Genomic DNA, 24,121 nt, shown 5'->3' with positions numbered 1-24,121 from the left:
GCCTTCTCTTGTGGAGCGTGGGCTCTAGAGTACAGGTCCGGTAGTTGTGGTTCATAGCCTTAGTTGCTCCAAGGCATGGAAGATCTTCCTGGACTTAGGGATCAAACCCATGTCCTCTGAATTGGCAGGACCATCAAGGATGTCCCACATAACTTTTCTCCCGAGTTTGACTTTAAAATTTTTATTTTCAGTTGATCTATACAAAAGTGATCTTTTTAGCTGTACAAAAAAGATCTTCATGACCCAGTTAATTACGATGGTGTGATTACTCACCTAGAGCCAGACATCCTGGAATGTGAAGTCAAGTGGGCCTTAGGAAGCATCACTACAAACTAAGCTAGTGGAGGTGATGGAATTCCAGTGGAGCTATTTCAAATCCTGAAAGATGATGCTGTGAAAGTGCTGCACTCAATATGCCAGCAAATTTGGAAAACTCAGCAGTGGCCACAGGACTGGAAAAGGTCAGTTTTCATTCCAATCCCAAAGAAAGGCAATGCCAAAGAATGCTCAAACTACCGCACAATTGCACTCATCTCACACGCTAGTAAAGTAATGCTCAAAATTCTCCAAGCTAGGCTTCAGTAATATATGAACCATGAACTTCCCAATGTTCAAGCTGGTTTTAGAAAAGGCAGAGGAACCAGAGATCAAATTGCCAACATCCCCTGGATCATGGAAACAGCAAGAGAGTTCCAGAAAAACATCTATTTCTGCTTTATTGACTATGCCAAAGCCTTTGACTGTGTGGATCACAATAAACTGTGGAAAATTCTGAAAGAGATGGGAATACCAGACCACCTTACCTGCCTCTTGAGAAGCCTGTATGCAGGTCAGGAAGCAACAGTTAGAACTGGACATGGAACAACAGACTGGTTCCAAATAGGAAAAGGAGTACGTCAAGGCTGTATATTGTCACCCTGCTTATTTAACTTATATGCAGAGTATATCATGAGAAACACTGTGCTGGATGAAGCACAAGGTGGAATCAAGATTGCTGGGAGAAATATCAGTAACCTCAGATATGCAGATGACAACACCCTTATGGCAGAAAGTGAAGAAGAACTAAAGAGCCTGTTGATGAAAGTGAAAGAGGAGAGTTAAAAAGTTGGCTTAAAGCTCAACATTCAGAAAACTAAGATCATGGCATCTGGTATATTGATCTTTGTTATAGCAAACATATTATTCAATGCTAAGTTGCTTTTTCTCTGTTTGTACTGACTTGCGTGTCTATGTCAACTATCTGTGTGATGTCATTAAAGTTTAGAGACTGCAGGTCAGGTGCAAATAGACGGGGAAACAATGGAAACAGTGTCAGACTTTGTTTGGACTCCAAAATCACTGCAGATGGTGATTGCAGCCATGAAATTAAAAGACGCTTACTCCTTGGAAGGAAAGTTATGACCAGCCTAGACAGTATATTAAAAGCAGAGACATTACTTTGCCAACAAAGGTCCGTCTAGTCAAGGCTATGATTTTTCCAGTGGTCATGTATGGATGTGAGAGTTGGACTATAAAGAAAGCTGAGTGCCGAAGAATTGGTGTTGGAGAAGACTCTTGAGAGTCACTTGGACTGCAAGGAGATCCAACCAGTACATCCTAAAGGAGATTAGTCCTGGGTGTTCATTGGAAGGTCTGATGTTGAATCTGAAACTCCAGTACTTTGGCCACCTGATGTGAAGAACTGACTCATTTGAAAAGACCCTGATGCTGGGAAAGATTGAAGGCAGGAAGAGAAGGGCACGACAGAGGATGAGATGGTTGGATGGCATCATCAACTCAATGGACATAAGTTTGGGCAGGCTCCAGGAGTTGGTGTTGGACAGGGAGGCCTGGCATGCTGTGGTTCATGGGGTCGCAAAGAGTTGGACGCAACTGAGTGACTGAACTGAACAGAAAAATATCAAATGATCATGTTAGGAGAAGTTCTAGTACTCTAGCTTATTATCCATTTTGATATACGGTCTTTAAGTATTTCCTCCGGGAGTAAAGAGTTGAGTGCTTTATTTATCTTGTTGGAAGCCAAGAAATGTATAGCTCTCTTTTCTAGTATGTTGATCTTTGTTATAGCAAACATATTCTTCAATGCTAAGTTGCTTTTTCTCTGTTTGTACTGACTTGAATGTCTATGTCAACTATCTGTATGATGTCATTAAAGTTTAGAGACTGCAGGTCAGGTGCAAAATCTTATTAAAGAATACACAATAATACAAAGTATTATTTAGTTTGCTCCCAAAGAGCACTTTTGTTTCATTAATTACTTTGTTTCATTTTGCATTTTCTTTAGTAAGAGAATGGGGCTTGCATCCACAGCCAAAGATGAGGCCTTAATTAATACCTTAGTTTGTACTTTTTGGACTTTTGAGTCCTTGCTTTTCTTGAAGACAATACTTAAGACAGGGTATAGCAGGGTAGTGTTCTGGCAGGCCAGAAACTCCTTGCCTCTGTATATATTCCAAAGATTGTTACTTAATTTCTTCTGACTCTGAAGTTCATATAGCTACTGCTACTGCTAAGTCACTTCAGTCGTGTCCGACTCTGTGCGACCCCATAGACGGCAGCCCACCAGGCTCCCCCGTCCCTGGGATTCTCCAGGCAAGAACACTGGAGTGGGTTGCCATTTCCTTCTCCAATGCATGAAAGTGAAAGTGAAGTCACTCAGTTGCGTCCGACTCTTGGCGACCCCAGGGATTGCAGCCCACCAGGCTCCTCTGTCCATGGGATTTTCCAGGCAAGAGTACTGGAGTGGGGTGCCATTGCCTTCTCCATGCAAAAACGCACCTATGGTGAGTTTTACTTGGAAATCTCTTTTACATACTTGGTTTGGGGGTCAGAATGTGCATATTTAAGTGAAATCACAGATGCAAAGTTCTGTAGCCTACTAAAGCCAAAGCTCTAAGGACTGTCCTTATCGTTCATGATGGAGCTACTAAGATTTTGTTTCGAAGATTAAATAAAAGAGTAATACAATCTTGTGTGTGCAGAGTCCCATTTGTTTAATGAGCCAAATTCTGTTCAAGTACTTACCCCAAATCATCTCATTTAATCCTCCATAAGAACTTTGGGTGTTTATTGAGTTTTCATTGAAGGCATCTGCATGTCTCCAGGTTTAGGAGTATAGGCTCTGACCTGGAGATGAGGTTCAGAAATACTTTGACTGTTGTTGGCCTTATTAATTTCATATCTCACAAGGTCAAGTTAGTGAAATCTAGCATTACTGTAACTGGGAAATGTCCTGCTCTGGGAAAACTCAAGATGATTGCCTGGGACTGTTTTTCCTCCTATTTGGAGTTTGCCAGGGAGAAAATTATAAAAGAAGGATGACACCTCAATTCCACCTAGAGAGAGCCCCAGCTTCCCTCCACTCTTTGTGTGCAATTCAAGTTCTATACCCAAGGGTGGGGTGACTTACTACTGGATAATGTTGAATAAGACAGGATACTAACTGAAGTCAGTTAAATTCCCAGCCCCACTTCTGCAGAGAGCAGCACTCCCTGATACTTTGGACTCTTGCTTAAATAAACAAGGTCTTTTGTTCTAGTGTTTGTCTCCCCTTCCTACCCAGAAAATAAGGCCTGCAGTCCACGTGAAACTTGAAAGAGGATTTGCTGACGGCAGTCTCCTCTCAGGTGTCTACATTCTTGAAAAAGCTCATTTTGTCCATTTTCTTCAAAATCTTGGTAAACCAGCTGCACTCGTGTGGTTTTTGTTGGACTCTTTCTCAGGTGACTACTTTGTGCCGCCTCTCAATTTACGCTCTTAAAAAAAAGGCAAATCATCCTGGCAAACTCAACCCCAGCATGGCGAGGGAAGAAACACTTGTCCTCTTTTCTGAGTGCTCCCAACAGTCCAGAGGGAGGTTGCACTGAGCCTCCTAAAATTCCTGCCTCCCCGGGCGCGGGTGAAGCCGCAGGGCCTTTTAATCTAGGAACAGGAGTGAGAAGGGAGAGGAGGTGGGGCCGGAGCGAGGCAGCGCGCAGCGGTACCCAGTGGTGCTGCAAGACTGCTCCCTCCTGAGTACGTGGCAGTCCCCGTGGACAGAAGGGGAGGGGATTCGGCTTTCTCCTCCCCGAGCAGAGCCTCGGGACAGTCCTCCCGGGCGGGAGGGAGGAACCGCAAGGGTTCTGGTGCGCTTTTGGAGTGAAATTTTAGCAGATAAAAGTGGCCTGGCAGCGGTGGGCATCCGTCCCGCTCTTCCACCCGGGTAACCCCAGCAGGTCGAGTCTGCGCTGTACCGCGAGGAGCACTGACTTGTTTGGGAGCGAGGGGACGCGCTGGCCACCCCGCATGCGCAGAGCGAGGAGCCGGCCTCCTGGACTACAGCTCCCAGAGCAGTTTGACGGCGGCCGCAGGCGGCGAGCCGCTGGCGCCATCTTGAAATCTGATCCTCAATCTCTGAGTCTTTGCGTCAGCCGCGGGCGGCCGCCGGAGGACCGCGAACTCAGCCCGCTGAAAAGGGAGGACATTGAGGACACAGCGGCTGGAGAGAGAGACAGCTGGAGGAGACATGGCAGGTTCTGAGCGCGGCCTGCGCTGCTGTCACTCAGCATCCTCCTGAGGCATTTCCTCGCCCGCCGCCTCCCCGAGGGGCGGGGCTGACCACTCTGGTACCCAGAACCCGCGCGCGGGTGTCAGCGGAGCGCCCCTGCAGAGTGGGCACCCCACCGAGCTGTGCCATGCTAGCGGGAGGCCACCGAGGCGGGAGACGGAACGCAACCAAGAGCCAGTGAGCGATCACCGAGTAGCAGCCGCCTCAGGGAAGCTCGGCAACCGCAGGAGGGAAGATGAAGGAGATTTGCAGGATCTGTGCCCGGGAGCTGTGCGGAAACCAGCGGCGCTGGATCTTCCACACGGCGTCCAAGCTCAACCTCCAGGTTCTGTTGTCGCATGTCCTGGGCAAGGATGTCTCCCGCGATGGCAAAGCTGAGTTTGCTTGCAGCAAGTGCGCGTTCATGCTCGATCGGATCTATAGATTCGACACCGTCATTGCCCGGATCGAAGCCCTTTCTATTGAGCGCTTGCAGAAGCTGCTGCTGGAGAAGGACCGCCTCAAGTTCTGCATTGCTAGCATGTATCGGAAGAATAACGATGACCCTGGCGCGGAGACCAAGGCGGGGAATGGAACGGTTGACATTTCCGGCTTACCCGATGTCAGATACTCTGCACTGCTCCAAGAAGACTTTGCCTATTCAGGGTTCGAGTGTTGGGTAGAAAATGAGGATCAGATTCAGGAGCACAGCTGTCATGCTTCGGAAGGCCCCGGAAATCGACCCAGGAGATGCCGAGGCTGTGCAGCTTTGCGGGTGGCTGATTCTGACTATGAAGCCATTTGTAAGGTACCTCGAAAGGTGGCGAAAAGTATCTCGTGTGGCCCCTCTACCAGATGGTCCACCAGCATTTGCACTGAAGAACCAGCGTTGTCCGAGGTTGGGCCACCGGATTTACCAAATGCGAAGGTACCGCCAGATGGAGAAAGCATGGAGGAAGGGACCCCGGGATCCTCTGTGGAATCTTTGGATGCAAGCATCCAGGCTAGTCCTCCACAACCAAAGGATGAGGAACCTGAGAGAAGTGCAAAGGAACTTGCAAAGTGTGACTGCTGTTCAGATGAGCAGGCTCCCCAGCATACGTGTAACCATAAGCTGGAGCTAGCTCTTAGCATGATTAAAGGTCTTGATTATAAGCCCATCCAGAGCCCCCGAGGGAGCAAGCTTCCTATTCCAGTGAAATCCAATCCATCTGGAACCAGGCCTGGCCATATCATGACAGATGGAGTTAGTTCTGGTTTCCTTAACAGGTCTTTGAAACCCCTTTACAAGACACCTGTGAGTTATCCCTTGGAGATTTCAGACCTGCAGGAGCTGTGGGATGATCTCTGTGAAGATTATTTGCCACTTCGGGTCCAGGTATACAAAATGGCTGCATAGTGCCTTTCTGATTAAAGTTAGCTGGCTTCACATGATTTCTTTCTAGGGGAAGGTTAATAGTCTAGACTTGAGAAAAGTAATCATTGAACCCATTTTTGCTTTACCTTTTGCTTCTGTCCATTTTAATAAATGTGATTCACGCAAGTAATTTACTTTCCACAATACCCTCTTTATAAGATTATCTGTTGGCTTTCCCACTAATTATCAAAATTGTACATGTTTAAGACGAAGATTCATAATTCATTTTTACCCTAGAAAAATTTAATCTTCTTTCTGGCACTAGAACTCTTTCCTCTCACTTGTCCTACTGCCTTTCTACTTTTGTCTGTTTGTTTTGTTTTCACTTTTAGATTTATGAATATTTTCTCCTGTGAGGGAGTTAGTTCTCAAGTTAGTCCTCCCTAGAGCATTAAGCCTTTCATCCCCACTTGTGCCTTGAACTGATTAGAGCATAGGGTAAAGGTTTGGGGAGAACCTATTAATCCACCAAAATATTGTAATATGTGGACAACATTTATAATAAATTAAGAGGTCATTTGAGGACTACTGATGACTTTTTCATAAAAGAGACTTGGGAATTCAAAATTTAAAATGTTAAGGCAAAAAGTGTCTACAGCCAGTTTGTGTAATGAGCTCTATGTAAAGATATTTGGTGTTGAGCAGGACTTCATCCATTATTGGGTGATAGAGTTTTGTCTGTTTTACTCATGAATTTCGTAATGACTGGAAGATGGCAGTTGATCTTACTCTGAGCTGTTCATGCAGCCTTTTAAATTCAGTTGTGTACAGGGACCTACCTGACAGATGCTGTCTTGTTTATACAGCAGCGTTAGTTTCAGTTAACGTTGTGAAACATCTGGCATATTCTACTTGATACAGATTCTTTAGTGATACCCTTACAGAGGTGGACAGTCTAGAAGGTGTTTTTGGAAAGCTTGCTAACCAGTCAACATCATCCCAGAATCTTAGAGCTTCTAAATGAAATTGTTGATTGTCACTTGATAGCTTTGAAAAACAGTTCTATTATGTATAAAATTTGCATCACAATAAGAATATGGGGGAAATATTTTTGAATTTGCACTAACTTGTCAGAAACAGCATTGTTAGGGAAAAGTATGAATATCCAAAAGTTTAAACTGTGTTTTCATTTATGTAAAATGTTTAGGATGCCCAACACTTGTGTACTTTCCTTTCACTTCCTTTTCTTTCATTGAGTTTCACAGCTAAATTTGAGCTTTCCAGTACAGTATTTCTGTGAGCCAACATAGATGTCACAGATTCATCGTAGTGTTTCCGTATTAGGATCTAAAAGTAGTTGGACAGAGTGGATGGGAAATATGACCAATATTGTAGAAATATAGCCCCCTTCGAATATGGCCAATATTGAAGAAAGGTGAAGACTTAGAAAACTGCAGTAAAGCAAGAGTTTTTTCCTCCATATTAAATTTAAAATACTCTCTTGGTGCCTAGGCTCAACAAATTTTGGAATTGAGAAGGATTCTAAAGATCATCTCATGCAGTCTCTCAGTTTAGAGATATGGAAAGCTCATGGTTAAATGACTTAGCTCCGGTGGTGTCAAAGGTTCCTAGCCATTCTCATCCAAGACCTTTTTATTCTGTGTATTAAATCACACTGCCTGATGGCATTGAATTAAATAACTACTTATTTTAAGTGCAGGGCTTTCATTCTATAACCTGAGGATGTCAGGCAGATTCTTTAGGGATAGATACTGTGAAGAAATTTGGCATCCTAATGAGCACAGTTAAAATATGGTAATTGTACCTTTAGGTCAAATCGCTTTACTTCACTAAATGTAGACATTAGAAAAAAAAATAGCCCTTTAATACAGCAGTATAAGACTTCTGCTGTCATCAGGCTTTACCATCTTTACTGTTTGTTGAATATTAAAACATAGAAGAGAGAAAACATTCAGCTTGAAGAATTATGGCATTTGATTGCTAAGCTATTTTCTCCAGTAATTAAGAATGTGGAGGGAAATAGATTAATTAGACTTAAAGTGTTTGTAGATAAAATGTGTATTTTGGATTCCAGATCTACTGTCTAAGTCTGGTTGACTTTTATAAGCGTTTTAAGGCCTAGTGTGCTTTATGGCGAAAGCAGAGCTAAGTGGGACAAAGGCAGACAGATTTTTGTCTTTCTCTGAACAAGTGTGTATAGAATAGAAGTAAGTGCAAATTATTTTCCTTTAGTTAAATTGTACTCGAAATATGAAGAAAAGCTCTTCTCTCCTAAAGAGGGAGATTGTTCTGTAAGGGCGTTTTGATTCCTTTGTTTAATCTGGTTACTGTTAAATGTCACCATCAGAATTCCTCCTGGTTGCCTTTCTCCTTTTTCTTTCTTTCTTATTTTAAAGCTAACGAGCAACAATGTAGTTCTGCTTACTAATTTTCTCATATTGTGCAAACTGATTTATTGCCTCCTACAGAATTTATGTCTGAAGACCCAAGGTTTTTCTTTTTGAAGCCTTCTTCTATCTTGTTATTTCCTTCTTTATGGTCTGGCCCAGAACTAGAAAAGCTATGATAGGAGGGCCGTGTCCCTTAGTGAACATTATTTCAGTTTTGGCTCATGTGCAGATTCCTTTTCTATCTAAATTCAAAGAGTGAGAGATCTTTGCTTCAAACCTTGCAATGCCAAAACCTGCTCTTGTATGACTGTGATGAATTTATCCCTCTCATAGCTTAGCTACATAACCCAGATCAGGCCCTTTGCAAGATGTAAGCATTAGATGCTGCTGTATCTTCTATTACTAACAATAGGATAGAAAATTATAGCAGTTTGAGCTCTATGACTTGCTGTTATGACTAGGAAAGTGTCAAGAAAAATGTTAATCCAGATCAAAATAACCGCCTTTTAGCCCAAAGGTCTTATATTATGCACCATTAGACTTGGAAGGAATTCTCTTTTCTGTTGCTGAAAAGCATTTGTCCTGCTGCTGCTGCTGCTAAGTCACTTCAGTCGTGTCGGACTCTCTGTGACCCCATAGACGGCAGCCCACCAGGTTCCCCCGTCCCTGGGATTCTCCAGGCAAGAACACTGGAGTGGGTTGCCATTTCCTTCTCCAAAGCATGAAAGTGAAAAGTGAAAGTGAAGTCGCTCAGTCGTGTCCAACTCCTAGCGACCCCATGGACTGCAGCCTACCAGGCCCCTCCATCCATGGGGTTTTCCAGGCAAAAGTACTGGAGTAGGGTGCCATTGCCTTCTCCGATTTGTCCTGAGTCAAAAGCAACTTAAAATTATGATTACAACATGATTTTAGTAACTGATACCCTGGAGATTAACACGCATTCAACCAGATCAAGTATTACTGATGTCATGCTCTACAAAATCTTCATAGGAGTGATTGGTTTATGTACTTGATACTCACAAGAATTAATTGTCAGCTGTTTACTCAGTGGGCCTTTGCTAAGCACTCTTTTGGCAGACTTACCTGCAAGGACTTTTTTTTTTTTCTTGAGATTTAAAGTAACAAAGTACTAAGAATAAAGAAGACACAAGCGTCTTCCAGCCTTTTGGTCCATACATGACATTCCTAGAAGGAGAGGTTTCCTATGAATACGCATGCCAAGATGGGTTCAGATGAGGTCCAGACTCATTATGTGCTCTTCTGTGGCATTCTTCAGATTTAAAGTTGATGTTGAAATATTTAAATTAAACATCTCCCTTTCTATCTAGCCAGTCTTTTTTCTAAGAGAGCCACTGAGGGATTATAACATTGGGCTGGAAATTAGAAGACAGACCTGTTGCTTATTTGCTTTTGTTTCTGTCGTTCACTGTAAGCAAAAATTTTTGGTTTGAGTAATATTCCAGGCGGCTTCCCTTGTGGCTCAGCTGGTAAAGAATCTACCTGCAATGCGGGAGACCTGGGTTTGATCCCTGGGTTGGGAAGATCCCCTGGAGAAGGAAATGGCAACCCACTCCAGTAGCCTTGCCTGGAAAGTATCATGGACAGAGGAGCCTGGTGGGCTGCAGTCCATGGGGTCACAAAGAGTTGGGCACGACTGAGCGAAAAACACTTACTTACTTAATATTCCAGGCATTATGGTAGGCAGTCGATTTTATAAATATGAAAGAGAAGTTACCGCTTTAAGTGCATTCAGTTTAATTGGATTCTATTTCCGATGTAACTTTGGACAATTTATTTACCTGTTATAAGTCTCCATTTTCTCACACGTGAGTTGAGAGTGGATCAGATGGTTAGTTTATAAAGTGTCCTTCACTGGTCTAAGATTCTTTGGTTTGAAGTGACTAAATATGGCTACCTTCCCTGGCATTTAAAACTTGAAGCTATTTTACTTAATTCTGCTTGTTACAGTTTAAATTTGGAAAATACTTTAAAATAGATGTTGTTGAAAAGTTGTTTTACACCGAGGAAGTAAGAAGCCAAGTTTTGTAGAGAAGGTTTTATCGTTAAGTGATAAAGTTATTTATCAGTAGAACTGTTGTAAATATCTATGAAAAGAGTTGCCTCTCCTGTGGTGTGACATAATTCACATTGCTTCAGGGCAAGGCTCCCCATTATACCCACAACAAATATCTCAATTTTTTCTAGGAGTCCTTATCCTTGCTACTTGTCTCTTTCTCCCTCTCCCACTATCCAGGCCTGTTGCCTCTACTTTCAAAACATGTCCGAATCTATCCATTTCTCTTTCCCTCCTTTATTACCACTATAATCCAAAGCAGTATTTTCATTCCCATGCAGCAGCCTCCTAGCTGGTCTTCTCATTTTTCCTGATGCTCTCCAACAGTTCAGTTATCACATAGCAACTAGAGTGATCTTTTAAAAATTTAAATATAATTGATTACTTTTCTGTTAAAAACACTGCAGTCCATTCCCATGTCAATGAGAATGAAATACAGCTTCATTACCTGTGGTGCACAGAAGCTACATCTGATCTGACCCCTGCCTGCCTTCCCACTTCATCATGTGTCAGCACCCACTTTGCCCATCGTGCTCTGGCCCTGTGTGCTCCAGCAAGGCAACCGTTAGCCTTGTGTGGCTGTTGACTGCATGAAATGTGGCTAGTCCAAATTGAGATATGCTATGAGTGTACAGTATACCTTTAATTTTAAAGGAACAATGTAAAGAATTAGTATCTTGTTAATTTTCATATTGCATGCATACTTGTGACAATATTTTAAATATATTTGGTCAAAATGTTTCATTGAAAGGTTTCCCTGATAACTCAGTTGGTAAAGAATCCGTCTGCAATGCAGGAGACCCCAGTTCGATTCCTGGATTAGGAAGATCCCCTGGAGAAGGGATAGGCTATACTCCAGATAGCTCACTCCAGTATTCTTGGGCTTCTCTTGTGGCTCATCAAGACCTAAAGAGCCTCTTGATGAAAGTGAAAGAGGAGAGTGAAAAAGTTGGCTTAAAACTCAACATTCAGAAAACTAAGGTCATGGTATCTCGTCCCATCACTTCATGGCAAATAGATGGGGAAACAGTGGAAACAGTGACAAACTTTATTTTTTTGAGTTCTAAAATCACTGCAGATGGCGACTGCAGCCATGAAATTAAAAGATGCTTGCTCCTTGGAAGAAAATCTATGACCAACCTAGACAGCATATTCAAAAGCAGAGACATTACCTTGCCAGCCAAAGGTCCATCTAGTCAAAGCTATGGTTTTTCCAATAGTCATGTATGGATGTGAGAGCTGGACTATAAAGAAAGCTGAGCGCCAAAGAATTGATGCTTTTGAACTGTGGTGTTGGAGAAGACTCTTGAGAGTCCCTTGGACTGCAAGGAGATCCAACCAGTCCATTCTAAAGGAAATCACTCCTGAATATTCATTGGAAGGACTGATGCTAAAGCTGAAACTCTAATACTTTGGCCACCTGATGTCAAGATCTGACTCATTTGAAAAGATCCTGATGCTGGGAAAGATTGAAGGCGAGAGGAGAAGGGGACGACAGAGGATGAGATGGTTGGACGGCATCACCGACTCAATGGACATGAGTTTGAGTAAACTCTGGGAGTTGGTGATGGACAGGGAGGCCTAGCATGCTGCAGTCCATGGGGTCACAAAGAGTCGGGCACGACTGAGCGACTGAACTGCACTGAACTGTGGCTTAGCTTGTAAAGAATCCACTTGCCATGTGGGAGACCTGGATTTCGATCCCTGGCTTGGGAAGATCCCCTGGAGAAGGGAAAGGTTACCCACGCCAGTATTCTGGCCTGAAGAGTCAGACACGACTGAGTGGCAAAATGTTTTATTAAAATTAAGTTTATTTATGTTTTACTTTAGTCAATGAAGATAACTAGAAAATTTTAAATTACACATGTAGCTCACATTATATTTCTGTTGAAAAGTACTTCTCCATCCACAAAGGCATTTTCTTTCCCAGGGTTGTATCTACCCTAGGTCTTTTCCATGAGTTGTTGCTCTGCCTAGATCTTTGCATTGCTGGTTCCTTATCAGGTAGATCTTCATTTAAATGCTGTCTGAAAGAGACCTCCCACTGATCAGCCAATTTAGAGTAACTTAATGACTTTGTACTGCTTACCTGTTTCCTTGTCACTATCTTTTATTTTGTGTGTTTCCTTGTTCTTTTATTCTGTGGCTCCCCACTCCCCCTCCCATAGTGCTTTGCATATTAGGGTACTTCGTAGATATTTTTTAAAATGATGAACAGCGCTGGGAGAATAGAAAAGATTTTTCTTCTGAAATCTTTATTAAGAAAGAAACTGAAAGGCACTCAGTTGTGTCTGACTGTGCGACCCCATGGACTGTAGCCTGCCAGGCTCCTCTGTCCTTGAAATTCTCCAGGCCAGAATACTGGAGTGGGTAGCCATTGCCTTCCCAACCCAGGGATTGAACCCAGGTCTCCCTCATTGCAGGCAGATTCTTTACCATCTGAGCCAGGAGGGAGGCCCATACTTCCAGTCAATTGCTATCAGGAAGTGGTTTAAGGTCAGCTGTAACCCCCAGCCTGGAAGGTGGTAGTCAGAACTTGAACATGTGAGGTAAAGAAAAAATGAAGAGCAGTTGCCTTTTTTCTCTTCCTAATGGATTTGTATTTTCCCTAATTGGGAGTGGGAGAGAAGAGGGGAGGAAGCAGGGAGAGAAAAGGTGGAATTTAATGCCACAGTGAATTGCTAAAGTTTTAATTCTGTATCTTAGCTCATAATGGAGAAGGCAATGGCACCCCACTCCAGTACCCTTGCCTGGAAAATCCCATCGACGGAGGAGCCTGGTAGGCTGCAGTCCATGGGGTCGCGAAGAGTCGGATATGACTGAGTGACTTCACTGTCACTTTTCACTTTCATGCATTGGGGAAGGAAATGGCAACCCACTCCAGTGTTCTTGCCTGGAGAATCCGAGGGACGGGGGAGCCTGGTGGGCTGCCGTCCATTGGGACGCACAGAGTCGGACACGACTGAAGCAACTTAGCAGCAGCAGTAGCAGCAGCTCATAATGAATATTAGGTCAAGTTCAATGAGTTATCTTAGTCTGATTGATTGTCCCAAATATAAATAGATGTTTTTTACTCCAAAGTCTTTTTGATGAACTAATATTCCTATAAAACATACGTCCTTCCCAGACCTTATGGATTTGAAGTTTTAATTTTTATTTTTTACTTTGAAATAATTTCAAACTTAGAGAAGTCTTAAGAGAAGTACAAAGAACTTCCAAGTTCACCAGTTGCTAAGATTTACTCAGATTTACCAGTTGCTAATATGTTGCTACAATTGCTTTATCACTCCAACTATCTGTAGACACATTTTTTATTTCTGAATTATTTGAGAATTAATTGCAGATATATCTTTATGCTCAATAAGCATGTAATTCCTAAAGATAGCATAACAACAATTCAGTTACCAAAGTTAGGAAATTTAGTATTGATTAAATACTATTATCTAATGTATGCTTCATATTTGAAATCTACTCATTTTTCTAATAATGTGAAATAGGCATACTATAAGGAGGGTAGTTGAATTATAACGTTTTCTCCCCTAGGAATGGTAGAAATTTGATATTTTGAATTCCCTGATTGCAAATAGAATATAGCAAATATTTGGCCATCATGAGTGTTTTTTAAAATCCTCCCTTTTTAATTTCTGAATTACTTGCTTTGAGTAGTGTTTGTATAGGTTCGTACAGAAAGGTATGAATGGTAGCTTGGGAGTAAGTGACTTGATAAGTCTTAATAAGGAACAGAACTTTTCCTTGTCTTCATCAATTCATACTGATGATCCATTCAGCAGCTGTAATTTTCTAAGTCTCTGGCAAAAGAGGCCAAAAACATTTGAAGATAAAATTTATTGTCGGATACACTTAACTTGTCTTGTGCTTCTTCCTAGCCCATGACTGAAGACTTACTCAAACAACAGAAGTTGAATTCAAATGAGACCGGTACAACTCAGCAGTCTGTATCTGATTCCCATCTGGCAGAACTCCAGGAAAAAATCCAGCAAACAGAGACCACCAACAAGGTATGATCAAAACCATGCCCTTGGGGATCACAGGGTTTCTTTATGTCCTTAGAAGTGTAGCTCTTTCCTTCCGGTCTCAAGTGTTTTAGTCTGTTCTGCACAGATCAGAATTTCTGCTGTCTTTTAGGTCTGAAATTAAAACTTGAATATGGTTTTTAACTGTATAAGGTACTGAGACAAGAAGTTTATGCTTTTGATTTAACGTTTGACCTTTATACAGCCCATGGGTTTTAACATCTGCTTAGAAGAAGATTCCCACAGTTTGGGACGCAGCACTCCTTGCTTGTTCTACCCTTGTGTCCTGTCATGTAGTAGACAGCAAAAGCTCCTTGGTCTTTGTATAAAGGCTCCACAGTGACTCATGTGGACAAGTACCCCCAGTATGGCTGCTGTCATACAGAAAGCACAGCTCATGAGAGTTGAAGCAATTGAGTACTGAAGGAAGTATTTCATGTCTCCTGCTACTTTGCTGATTGACTTAAGACTTTAATGGTTACACTGTGTGGGGGAAAATAGCAACGTAACATCCCCTAAAGAAATCCTTTAAACCTCGATTTGAGGACAGATTTCATGGTCGCATTTGAGAGTAAAAGAAATCATTGACCTACCAAACTGTTTTTCTTTACTGAATTCAGATGCTTCAAGAAAAACTGAATGAAATGAGCTATGAACTGAAGTCTGTTCAGGAGTCATCTCAGAAGCAAGATGATACAATTCAAAACCTCAAGGAAACTCTGAAAAGCAGGGAAAGTGAGGTAAAATGTTTGGCAATCATGGACCTATGAGGAAATGTTTTTCCCATCAAAGTAGACAAGTATCCTATAATTTGTAGAAATGGATATTTTCAGCCTAACAGATCTTAGAGAAATTGTCGTGTCATCTAGATTGGTATTTTGGAATAGTCCTGCTACTAAAATCTGTATCGGTGAGATAATAAGATAATGGAGTTTATACTTAGTTTGCTAATATGTTTGGTACCCCCTCTCTCGTTTGCAGACCGAGGAGTTGTACCAGGTGATTGAAGGTCAAAACGACACAATGGCTAAGCTTCGAGAAATGCTGCACCAGAGTCAGCTTAAACAGCTTCATGTATGTGAGGATCACCCAGGGCAGGAGGCATCACTTGAGGATGTGCCACTCTCAGCCACGGTCTTGGTCTCGGTGGTCTTCTTGGCTGCTCAGTGCCGGGCCTTCTTGTGACGATGCTTTTCTCTCTCTTTTCAGAACTCAGAGGGTACTTCCCCAGCTCAGCAACAGGTGGCTCTGCTTGATCTTCAAAGTGCTTTATTCTGCAGCCAGCTTGAAATACAGAAGCTCCAGAGGGCAGTACGCCAAAAAGAAAGGCAGCTGGCTGATGCTAGACGATGTGTGCGGTTTGTAGAGGCTGCAGCACAGGAGAGAGAACAGCAGAAAGAGGCTTCTTGGAAACATAACCAAGTAAATCATTAATCGTTGTGTGGCAGTGTGTAAAGGTGAACTTTGCCCTGGTCATAACTTTTTATAGGGATAGCTTGTGTTGAACTTACTTAATCTAAGTAATTCAGTTCAACATTTGCTAACCCTTATTCTGTATGCCAGGTATTGGGCTGTGTTGTGGAAATACAAGAGTGAGTATCACAGGCACTTTCCTCCTAAGATACTTGTAATATAGTATGAGAGACAGTCTTGTAAACAGTATTTCAGTGTGGCAAATATTATAGAGGAGGCATAAGGATCCTATAGGAATATATAGGGAGAGCTGAGGGAGCCAGAGAAAGCTTCACAAAGGAGCATATTGTCTAAGATTATTCTTGAAGGGTGGGTAAAAGTCAGTGAGACAGAAAAGCAGGAAGACCAATTGAGTGAGAGGAATGGCCTACATAGTTAGCCATGTGTGCTTTTTTAAAAAATTAAAACACATAATTCTTAAATAGTTTCTTGTTAGCTTGGAAAAAATGCTCCCAGTTCTTCTTTAAGATTTAAAAGCATGGGTAGTAATCGTGTATCCTTGAGCTTATTGATAAAGGATCCATGTTTACACTGGAACCAAATCCCACTTAGTGCTTATATAGATATATCACTTTTAAGCCAAAAAGTAAGTATTGAATCAGAGTATTAATACTCCCATCCACAGTTCCCATAGTTTCCCTCATCCTATTTGACCCTTGTAGTATTTCTTTCCTAATTTTAAGAATGGCACTTTTTGCTACTTTATTTTTTTGGTCTCTATGCCTTGAAAGTTTTAAGGCCTCCGTATCTAATGACCATGTGAAAATTTTAGATTGTTTGAAAAAGGGAATCTGTTTAATTCAGGAATTGCAAAAAGCCCTACAGCAGCTACAAGGAGAACTTCAGAGTAAGAGCCAACAGCTTCATACCCTGGAGGCTGAAAAATATAATGAGATTCGCACCCAAGAGCAGCACATTCAGCACCTCCACTACAGTCTGAGTCACAAAGAGCAGCTGCTTCAGGTGAGTCCACAGAATGACTCAGCTAAAACTGGGTTCACAGGACACGGGCATTTATGTTCATATCATCTGTCCACTTGTGTTGAGTACCTCCTGCATGTAGATCATTGAGATGTGGGAACCAGGAGGATTCAAAAGAAATAGAAAGTACAATCTGTGAACCAAGATGATAACCAGCAAGTGTAGGAAATAAGAACAAAGACCGGAAAGACTTCAGCGGTAAATATTTAGCCAATAGTTATTAAGCATCTCTGTGAGTCAGATACCAGGCCAGGAAGAGGAAGATGAAGAGAAGATATGTCTTCTACTCCCGCTGAAGACCTCTTATATATCCAGCTATTTAGGTGATAAAATGTAAGTTATAGGGAAAAAATGGAAGACTAAGGGAGAGAGTGGTCAGTTCTACCACCTACTCTAAGATTTAGTCACATTGAATACCTTATACTTCATTGACCATGTGATTTTTTTCATAATACGCATACATATATTATACCTACATTTTTTCTCTGACAGAAATACCTCACACAGCCTCTTGGGAAACTCTTAGTGCTTGCTTTAAGAGCAATGTAACCTCCTTCCTGCGAACTTTAGTGACACCTTCAGGCAGAGTTAGACAGTGCGTCCTGTGTTCCCCCAGGAGACGTGTTTCTGTATACTCACATATATATGATGCAGAATTGTTAGCGCTTTGTGTGTCTGCTATCTCTGCTAAACTGTGTTCCCCTTGAGAGTGATCACATTGTGTTTTTTATCCTGAAACACTAACAGATTGCTTGACACAGTGTAGGAATTCAGTTAATACTAAGTAAAATGAATAAAGGAAATTATTTCTTGGTCCTGATAGGAATTTCGGGAGCTTCTGCAGTACCGAAATAACTCAGACAAAACCCTTGAAGCAAATGAAATGTTGCTTGAGAAACTTAGGCAAAGAATACAAGATAGAGATGTTGCCCTAGAGGTATGTACCATAATTCTGCTCATGATGCTATGGGTTATTCTGTCCCCAGAGGGACTATAGAAATGTGTGTTAACTGAATTTGCTGCTTTTTGGAGTTGATTTTCTATTCTTTTATATTTGGAATCTTATTGAATAAGTGTAATCAGAATAGTGGCTCTTACGGAGCTTTGGGATGCTTATTTTGCTTGCAGCGGGCTATAGATGAAAAGTTCTCCAGCCTAGAAGAAAAGGAAAAAGAACTGCGTCAGCTTCACCTTGCCATGAGAGAGCGAGATCACGACTTAGAGAGGCTGCGCGGTATCCTCTCCGCCAATGAAGCTACCATGCAGGTTAGAGCAAACGCCGTCATGACTCAGCATCCCTCTCCCACTTGGATTCCAAGCCTGAAGCATCACCCCTTCCATCATTTGCTGAAAATCAGGATATGTGTTTTATATATTAAAAAATACAAAACCAAACAAAAATAGCAGTCATTAGTTCTGTTATCATAGACTATGGAGTGAGAAGTTTTAGCACTTCTAGTATGAACTTTGTAGGACAGGGCAGTGAATATGGATTCATAGCTCTAATTTATTTCTAATCCTTGCCAGTGTTTATATGCTTTTATAGAACCATTGCTCAGATACAACTGTTATATTGTATTTTTCTCATTAATATTATGTACATGTCTGTGTATAACCACAGTCAAGAGTCCTTGTTTCTCTTATTAATATTTACTCTGGGCTATTTTTGTATATTTCTTTTAGATCTTTAATATTTAACCATCTGGAACTTCTTAAAGAAGTTCTTCACTTCCTCCAAAATACTTTATTTAGGACATACATTATATCTCTCTCTCTACAAACTATATAAGAGTTTCTAATAACAAAAAATAGACTAATATGGCATTGTTAGATTAGATACACAGTTTTTCCTTTTGCAAAATAAATAGATAAGATAATGGAGGAGATAATGTAAAGGTGAGTCAGGTCTCCTGTTCATGCTGAGGAGTGTGGGGTGGCTCTTTGACTTAGCAACTGCTGTCTCTGTGACTGTAGAGTATGGAGAGTCTCCTGAGGTCCAAAGGCCTGGAAGTGGAACAGTTGTCTGCCACCTGTCAGAACCTCCAGTGGCTGAAAGAAGAAATGGAAACCAAATTTAGCCGTTGGCAGAAGGAGCAAGAAAGCATCATTCAGCAGCTACAGACATCTCTGCATGACAGGAACAAAGAAGTGGAGGCAAGGATTTAGTTAACTTACGGGCTGTCGGTTTAGTGATGACATAATCTCAGTCTTGGATTAGGACTCTTGAGGTCTGAGAGACTGGTGACCCAAGTGTTTAATTCCATCCTGTGCCTGAGCAGGTCATTGGCTTTCACGGGAATTTTTCCCCTACGCCTATAAACTCAAGGGAACAATTATCTTTCTCAAAGAAGTTATGTGAGAATGAGATCTAAAAAATATACCCACAGTATGGTAACTAACCTTTGTTATGGTGCATATGCTGCGTCAGGCGCTGTTTTAAGAGCTTACTGCTACTGCTTAGTCGCCTCACTCATGTCTGACTGTGCAACCCTATGGACTGTAGCCCACCAGGCTCCTCTGTCCATGGGATTCTCCAGGCAAGAATACTAGAGTGGGTTGCCATGCCCTCCTGCAGGGGATCTTTCCCACCCGGGGATCAAACCCTGATCTCCTGCACTGCAGGCAGATTCTTTACCACTGAGCCACTAGGGAAGCCCCGTTTAAGATGGATACTAATTCACTGAATCCTTGCAAACCTATGAGGTACATACTGTTATTCCTCTTTTACAGTCAAGGGAACAGACTTCTGAGGTGAATTAACTTATCCAAAGTGACATAGCTAATAAGTGGTATAACCAGTGTGCAACCCAGATGGTGTGGCTCCGCAGTTTTAACCACCATGTATTACCTCCTAGTGTAGACCTAGGAGCTACATCACCATGCTTATAAAAACAGTGCTTGTTGTTTTTTGCAGTTTATCATTGTGTGTTCCCCTATAAAGTTAAACTGGGGAGAAAATAAATGAATTGAGTGCCCCTTTATCCCCAATATTATGTGCCCTGAGCATATAAGGAAAGGACTTATTTTAGAAAACAACATGTAAGTTGTCATTCTAAGTTTTTTTTTTTCTGTATTATTAGTGTTCATTCACTGTGTATTGACAGTCTTTTATGTGCAAGGCCTGTGCTAGATCTGGGGCAACAAAAATGAGTAAAACATCATACTTGCTGTCTCTTCTATGAAAGATTCTTTTAAGCCCTTTGATGTGTATTAGAGGGAATTCTTTCCTCCAGAACTTACACTGTCTCTCCTGAATTAGGATCTTACCGCAACATTGCTCTGCAAACTTGGACCAGGGCAGACTGAGATAGTTGAGGAGCTGTGCCAGCGTCTACAGCAGAAGGAAAGGATGCTGCAGGACCTTCTGAGTGATCGGAACAAGCAAGCAGTGGAATATGAAATGGAGATTCAGGGCCTGCTTCAGTCCATGAGCACCAGAGAGCAGGAGAGCCACGTAAGGACTAATGCACAGGCTGGGAGAGCATCGCCCTGTACATTTATAGTCCACACTACAGAAAGCATCAGACCCTTGTAACTTGTAAAATTTATGTTGTCTTAAGTCCATTCTATTAGCTTTTTTTCCTTCAGCCTATTGACTAGACTATAGTTTTACATGAATCATCAAGTGAAAGTCACTCAGTCGTATCCAACTCTGTGACCCATGGCCATACAGTCCTTGGAGTTCTTCAGCCAGAATAATGGAGTGGGTAGCCATTCCCTTTTTCAGGGGATCTTCCCAACTCAGGGATCAAAACCACGTCTCTTGCATTGCAGGCAGATTTTTTACCAGCTGAGCCACCAGGGATGCCCATATGAACTATTTCTAGAACACTTTGCTTTTGGAGGGTGCCTAAATAATACATATTCCCACTCATTAAGTTCATTATGTATTGATAACATTTTCCTTTCCTTAATGTTCTGATCATTTTGACCATAAGAAATATGGGGTTCTGGAGTGTTTTGATTTCAATTCTAAATTATCAAGACTTGAGTGATATTTTGTTTCTACCCAAGATATGGGGAAGCTTATTCTTTGTACATTTTCTCTTAATTCATGTAAAGTCTGAGTTATCTTAAGAGGGAAGAAAAGATTTTTTTCAAAGCCATGATGAGAATAAACAATCTCATAGTAATATGGGATATAGTAATTTCAAAATAACAATGCACAAATATTTCTTTTTTTAATACAAATTTATTTATTTTAATTGGAGGCTAATTACAATATTGTATTGGTTTTGCCATACATCAACATGAATCTGCCACAGGTATACACGTGTTCCCCATCCTGAACCCTCCTCCCACCTCCCTCGCCATACCATCCCTCTGGGTCATCCCAGTGCACCAGCCCCAAGCATCCTGTATCCTGCATTGAACCTGGACTGGCGATTCGTTTCTTATATGATATTATACATGTTTCAATGCCATTCTCCCAAATCATCCCACCCTCTCCCTCTCTCACAGAGTCCAAAAGACTGTTCTATACATCTTTGTCTCTTTTGCTGTCTCGCATATAGGGTTATCGTTACTATCTTTCTAAATTCCATATATATGCGTTAGTATACTGTATTGGTGTTTTTCTTTCTGGCTTACTTCACTCTGTATAATAGGCTCCAGTTTCATCCACCTCATTAGAACTGATTCAAATGTATTCTTTTTAATGGCGAGTAATACTCCATTGTGTATATGTACCACAAATATTTCAAAAGCAAATTCTTAATTTAATCCTCATTTCCATATATCTTTCTCCTAAAGGCTAGAGTCTGATATAGTTGGCTTGTGCTACATTTCAGGGACCTGTCACTCAGAATTCCCCCTAGTCAGTTTTCAGAGGGAAATAGATTCTTACCATTGCCTATGTTATTTGACTGTAATAGTCTCTAATGCTTCCTTTTAGTATGGGATGGTTATATTCCACTCATCCAATTCTTAGGCCCACTGAAGTAAATACACATTTTGTTAGAAACATGCTGCTTTGTGCTGCAGAAACTGCTTTTAGAATGACCTAACAAAATCATTGTAAATTATTTAAAAATTTAGCAGGAGACTAATGAGTCTTTGAGTTTTCTTTTTCACCCTTTTGTCATGTGAAAGAATTAGTCTTATTACACTTAATATATACATATATGTTGTGTATGCGTTTGTAGTAAAATAATGGAATCTAAGAGATGCCTGAAATTACAAAAGATCTTCAGCTCAAGGAAGAGTAGTGATTGTATTCTTCTAGATGTGGTTCTTGAATTTTATATGCAGAACAATCCCTCAAATAGCTTTTAAAAAACATGGCCTCAAAAATCTGCATTTCTTACAAGCTTCCAGATGATGGTGATGCTGCTGGTCCATGAACCACATTTGAGGGAGTGGTGCTAAAAGCAGCATTACTAGAAAGAGTCAAGCCAGTTAGATCATATGTATGACACAAGATATCTTGTGTATTATTTACTTTGTTTCTTCCCATAGTCTAACAGTTTTTTATTAAGGCAAATTAATAACGTACTGTTACATCTAAGATGGTTATGTCCAAATCCCTAAAGAGTCTGAATTTTCCATGTTAAAGCTAGAAGGTTGTTCTTTCATTTCTCTTAGAAGTTATGGCGAGGGCTCAGATTCTTATTTAAAACAGTAGTAATTCTCCCCAGAGATAGTTGATGCTATATCTGACATATCCATCATCTTACATTCTTAGTAATTTTAGTCTTAGTTTATTATTTCTGGATTTTCTAATTAAATGCAGACTTTCTATGTGGTGTGCATGCTAAGTTGCTTCAGTTGTGTCTGACTCTTTGTGACCCTGTTGACTATAGCCCACCAGGCTCCTCTGTCCATATGGATTCTCCAGGCTGGAACACCGGAGTGGGTTGCCATGCCCTCCTCCAGGGCATCTTCCCAACCCAGAGATCGAACCCATGTCTCTTATGTCTCCTGCATTGGCAGGCAGGTTCTTTATCAATTTTTTCCTTATTGTGCCATCATGTGTCTTAGTAAACTATGGGATTAGAAATGAAATAAACTGGTGTGATTTTGAGGTCCAGATTCTCCTGGTCATGTGGTCTGATAAAATGTTCCTGTGTGATTCATTCAATATCTAGGTCTTGAGTGCCTATGTATTGAGTGCCTTCTATGGGCCAGACTCTGTTCTGGGAGCTTGGGATTCAGCACTGAATAAAACATCACAGTGCTTGCTCTTAGAAAACTTTCATCCAGTTGCAGGTGTTGGAGGAGAGAGAGACAATAATAGATATATTGATTACTGGTAAGTGCAATGTAAAAAAAAATGTAGCAGGTCAGCAGAAATTGGGAGTAGATGAGCTTGCTGCATTTAGATAGGAAATGCAGAAAAGGCCAATCTGAAAAGTTGAAATTTGGCAAAGACCTTGAAGAAGGAAATGGCAACCCATTCCAGTATTCTTTCCTGGAGAATTCCATGAACAGAAGAGCTTGACAGGCTACAGTTCATGGGGTCACAAAGAGTCAGACACAACTGAGTGACTGACACTTTCCTAGACATTTTAAGGGAGCAAACCATGCAAATGACAAATGTTTGAGCAAGACCATCCATGCCAAAGGCACATGTATCCCCAAGTAAAGAAAGACATCAGTTACCCAGTTCAATATGGTATTAGCCTGGCATTTCTAGCAGAACCAATTTCAGATGAGTTTATCTATGATAGACATGTTGTGTTCTGTTTTTCCAGTATTCTGTCTATGACAGACTTTCTTTCCACTCCTTGACTGTTTTTTCCTGTAAAATGAAAGCAAGGAAACGATTTCTTAGAGCCCCACTAACTTTTTTTTAAATGGTTGGCTTTTAACAAATGACATCAGAACACAAATTTTGTTTTATTAGAGTCTCTGTCTCATGTTGCTTGTGATTTCCTTACTAGGCTGCTGCAGAAAAGATGGTACAAGCTCTAATGGAAAGAAATTCAGAATTACAGGCCCTGCGCCAATATTTAGGAGGGAAAGATTTCATGATGTCCCAAGCACCCCTCTCTAACCGACCAGCTGAAGTTACCTCCATCAGCCCCCATCTTGGAGAGCAAACTGATCAAGTAAGAACTATAGACTTGTATAGATGTTTATGCCAGCTGCATTTTCTTATATATATATATATATATATATATATAAAATATATATATTTTCTTATATTTTCATATATCTGAGGCATAAGTATGATAATTTTAATTCCAAGTTGTGTGAGGATGTTCCAAGTCCTGTCATTGTGATCATGATTCCTGTATCTTCCTAAATCCCCCAACTCTTCCAATT

The 24,121-nt window shown here is 41.3% G+C and overlaps 1 protein-coding gene across 32 annotated transcripts in view; it reads left to right on the top strand.

The window, feature by feature from the left end:
• The window catches only part of PDE4DIP (phosphodiesterase 4D interacting protein), a 238,549-nt gene that overhangs the window by 154,997 nt on the left and 59,431 nt on the right, over positions 1 to 24,121 (top strand). For 16 of the 32 annotated variants that reach the window (XR_003509972.1, XR_003509966.1, XM_027535547.1 and 13 more), the window contains 10 exons: positions 14,255 to 14,386; positions 15,022 to 15,141; positions 15,383 to 15,475; positions 15,611 to 15,823; positions 16,679 to 16,837; positions 17,679 to 17,792; positions 17,984 to 18,121; positions 18,830 to 19,009; positions 20,115 to 20,309; positions 23,737 to 23,904. Coding sequence is in view for 28 of the 32 variants with exons in the window: in XM_027535547.1 (XP_027391348.1) it covers positions 14,255 to 14,386; positions 15,022 to 15,141; positions 15,383 to 15,475; positions 15,611 to 15,823; positions 16,679 to 16,837; positions 17,679 to 17,792; positions 17,984 to 18,121; positions 18,830 to 19,009; positions 20,115 to 20,309; positions 23,737 to 23,904 (1,512 nt within the window). In the remaining 4 variants the exon portion in view is untranslated. Of the gene's footprint in view, positions 1 to 4,080; positions 5,904 to 14,254; positions 14,387 to 15,021; positions 15,142 to 15,382; positions 15,476 to 15,610; positions 15,824 to 16,678; positions 16,838 to 17,678; positions 17,793 to 17,983; positions 18,122 to 18,829; positions 19,010 to 20,114; positions 20,310 to 23,736; positions 23,905 to 24,121 lie in introns of those variants that run through there. The other 16 variants (XR_003509875.1, XR_003509874.1, XM_027535527.1 and 13 more) reach the window with 4 other exon arrangements.

This window comes from Bos indicus x Bos taurus, chromosome 3 (genome assembly GCF_003369695.1).
Source record: "Bos indicus x Bos taurus breed Angus x Brahman F1 hybrid chromosome 3, Bos_hybrid_MaternalHap_v2.0, whole genome shotgun sequence".
Lineage (NCBI taxonomy): Eukaryota > Metazoa > Chordata > Mammalia > Artiodactyla > Bovidae > Bos > Bos indicus x Bos taurus.
The sequence above is the reverse complement of the archived record's forward strand: the minus strand, read 5'-3'. Positions and strand labels throughout refer to the sequence as shown.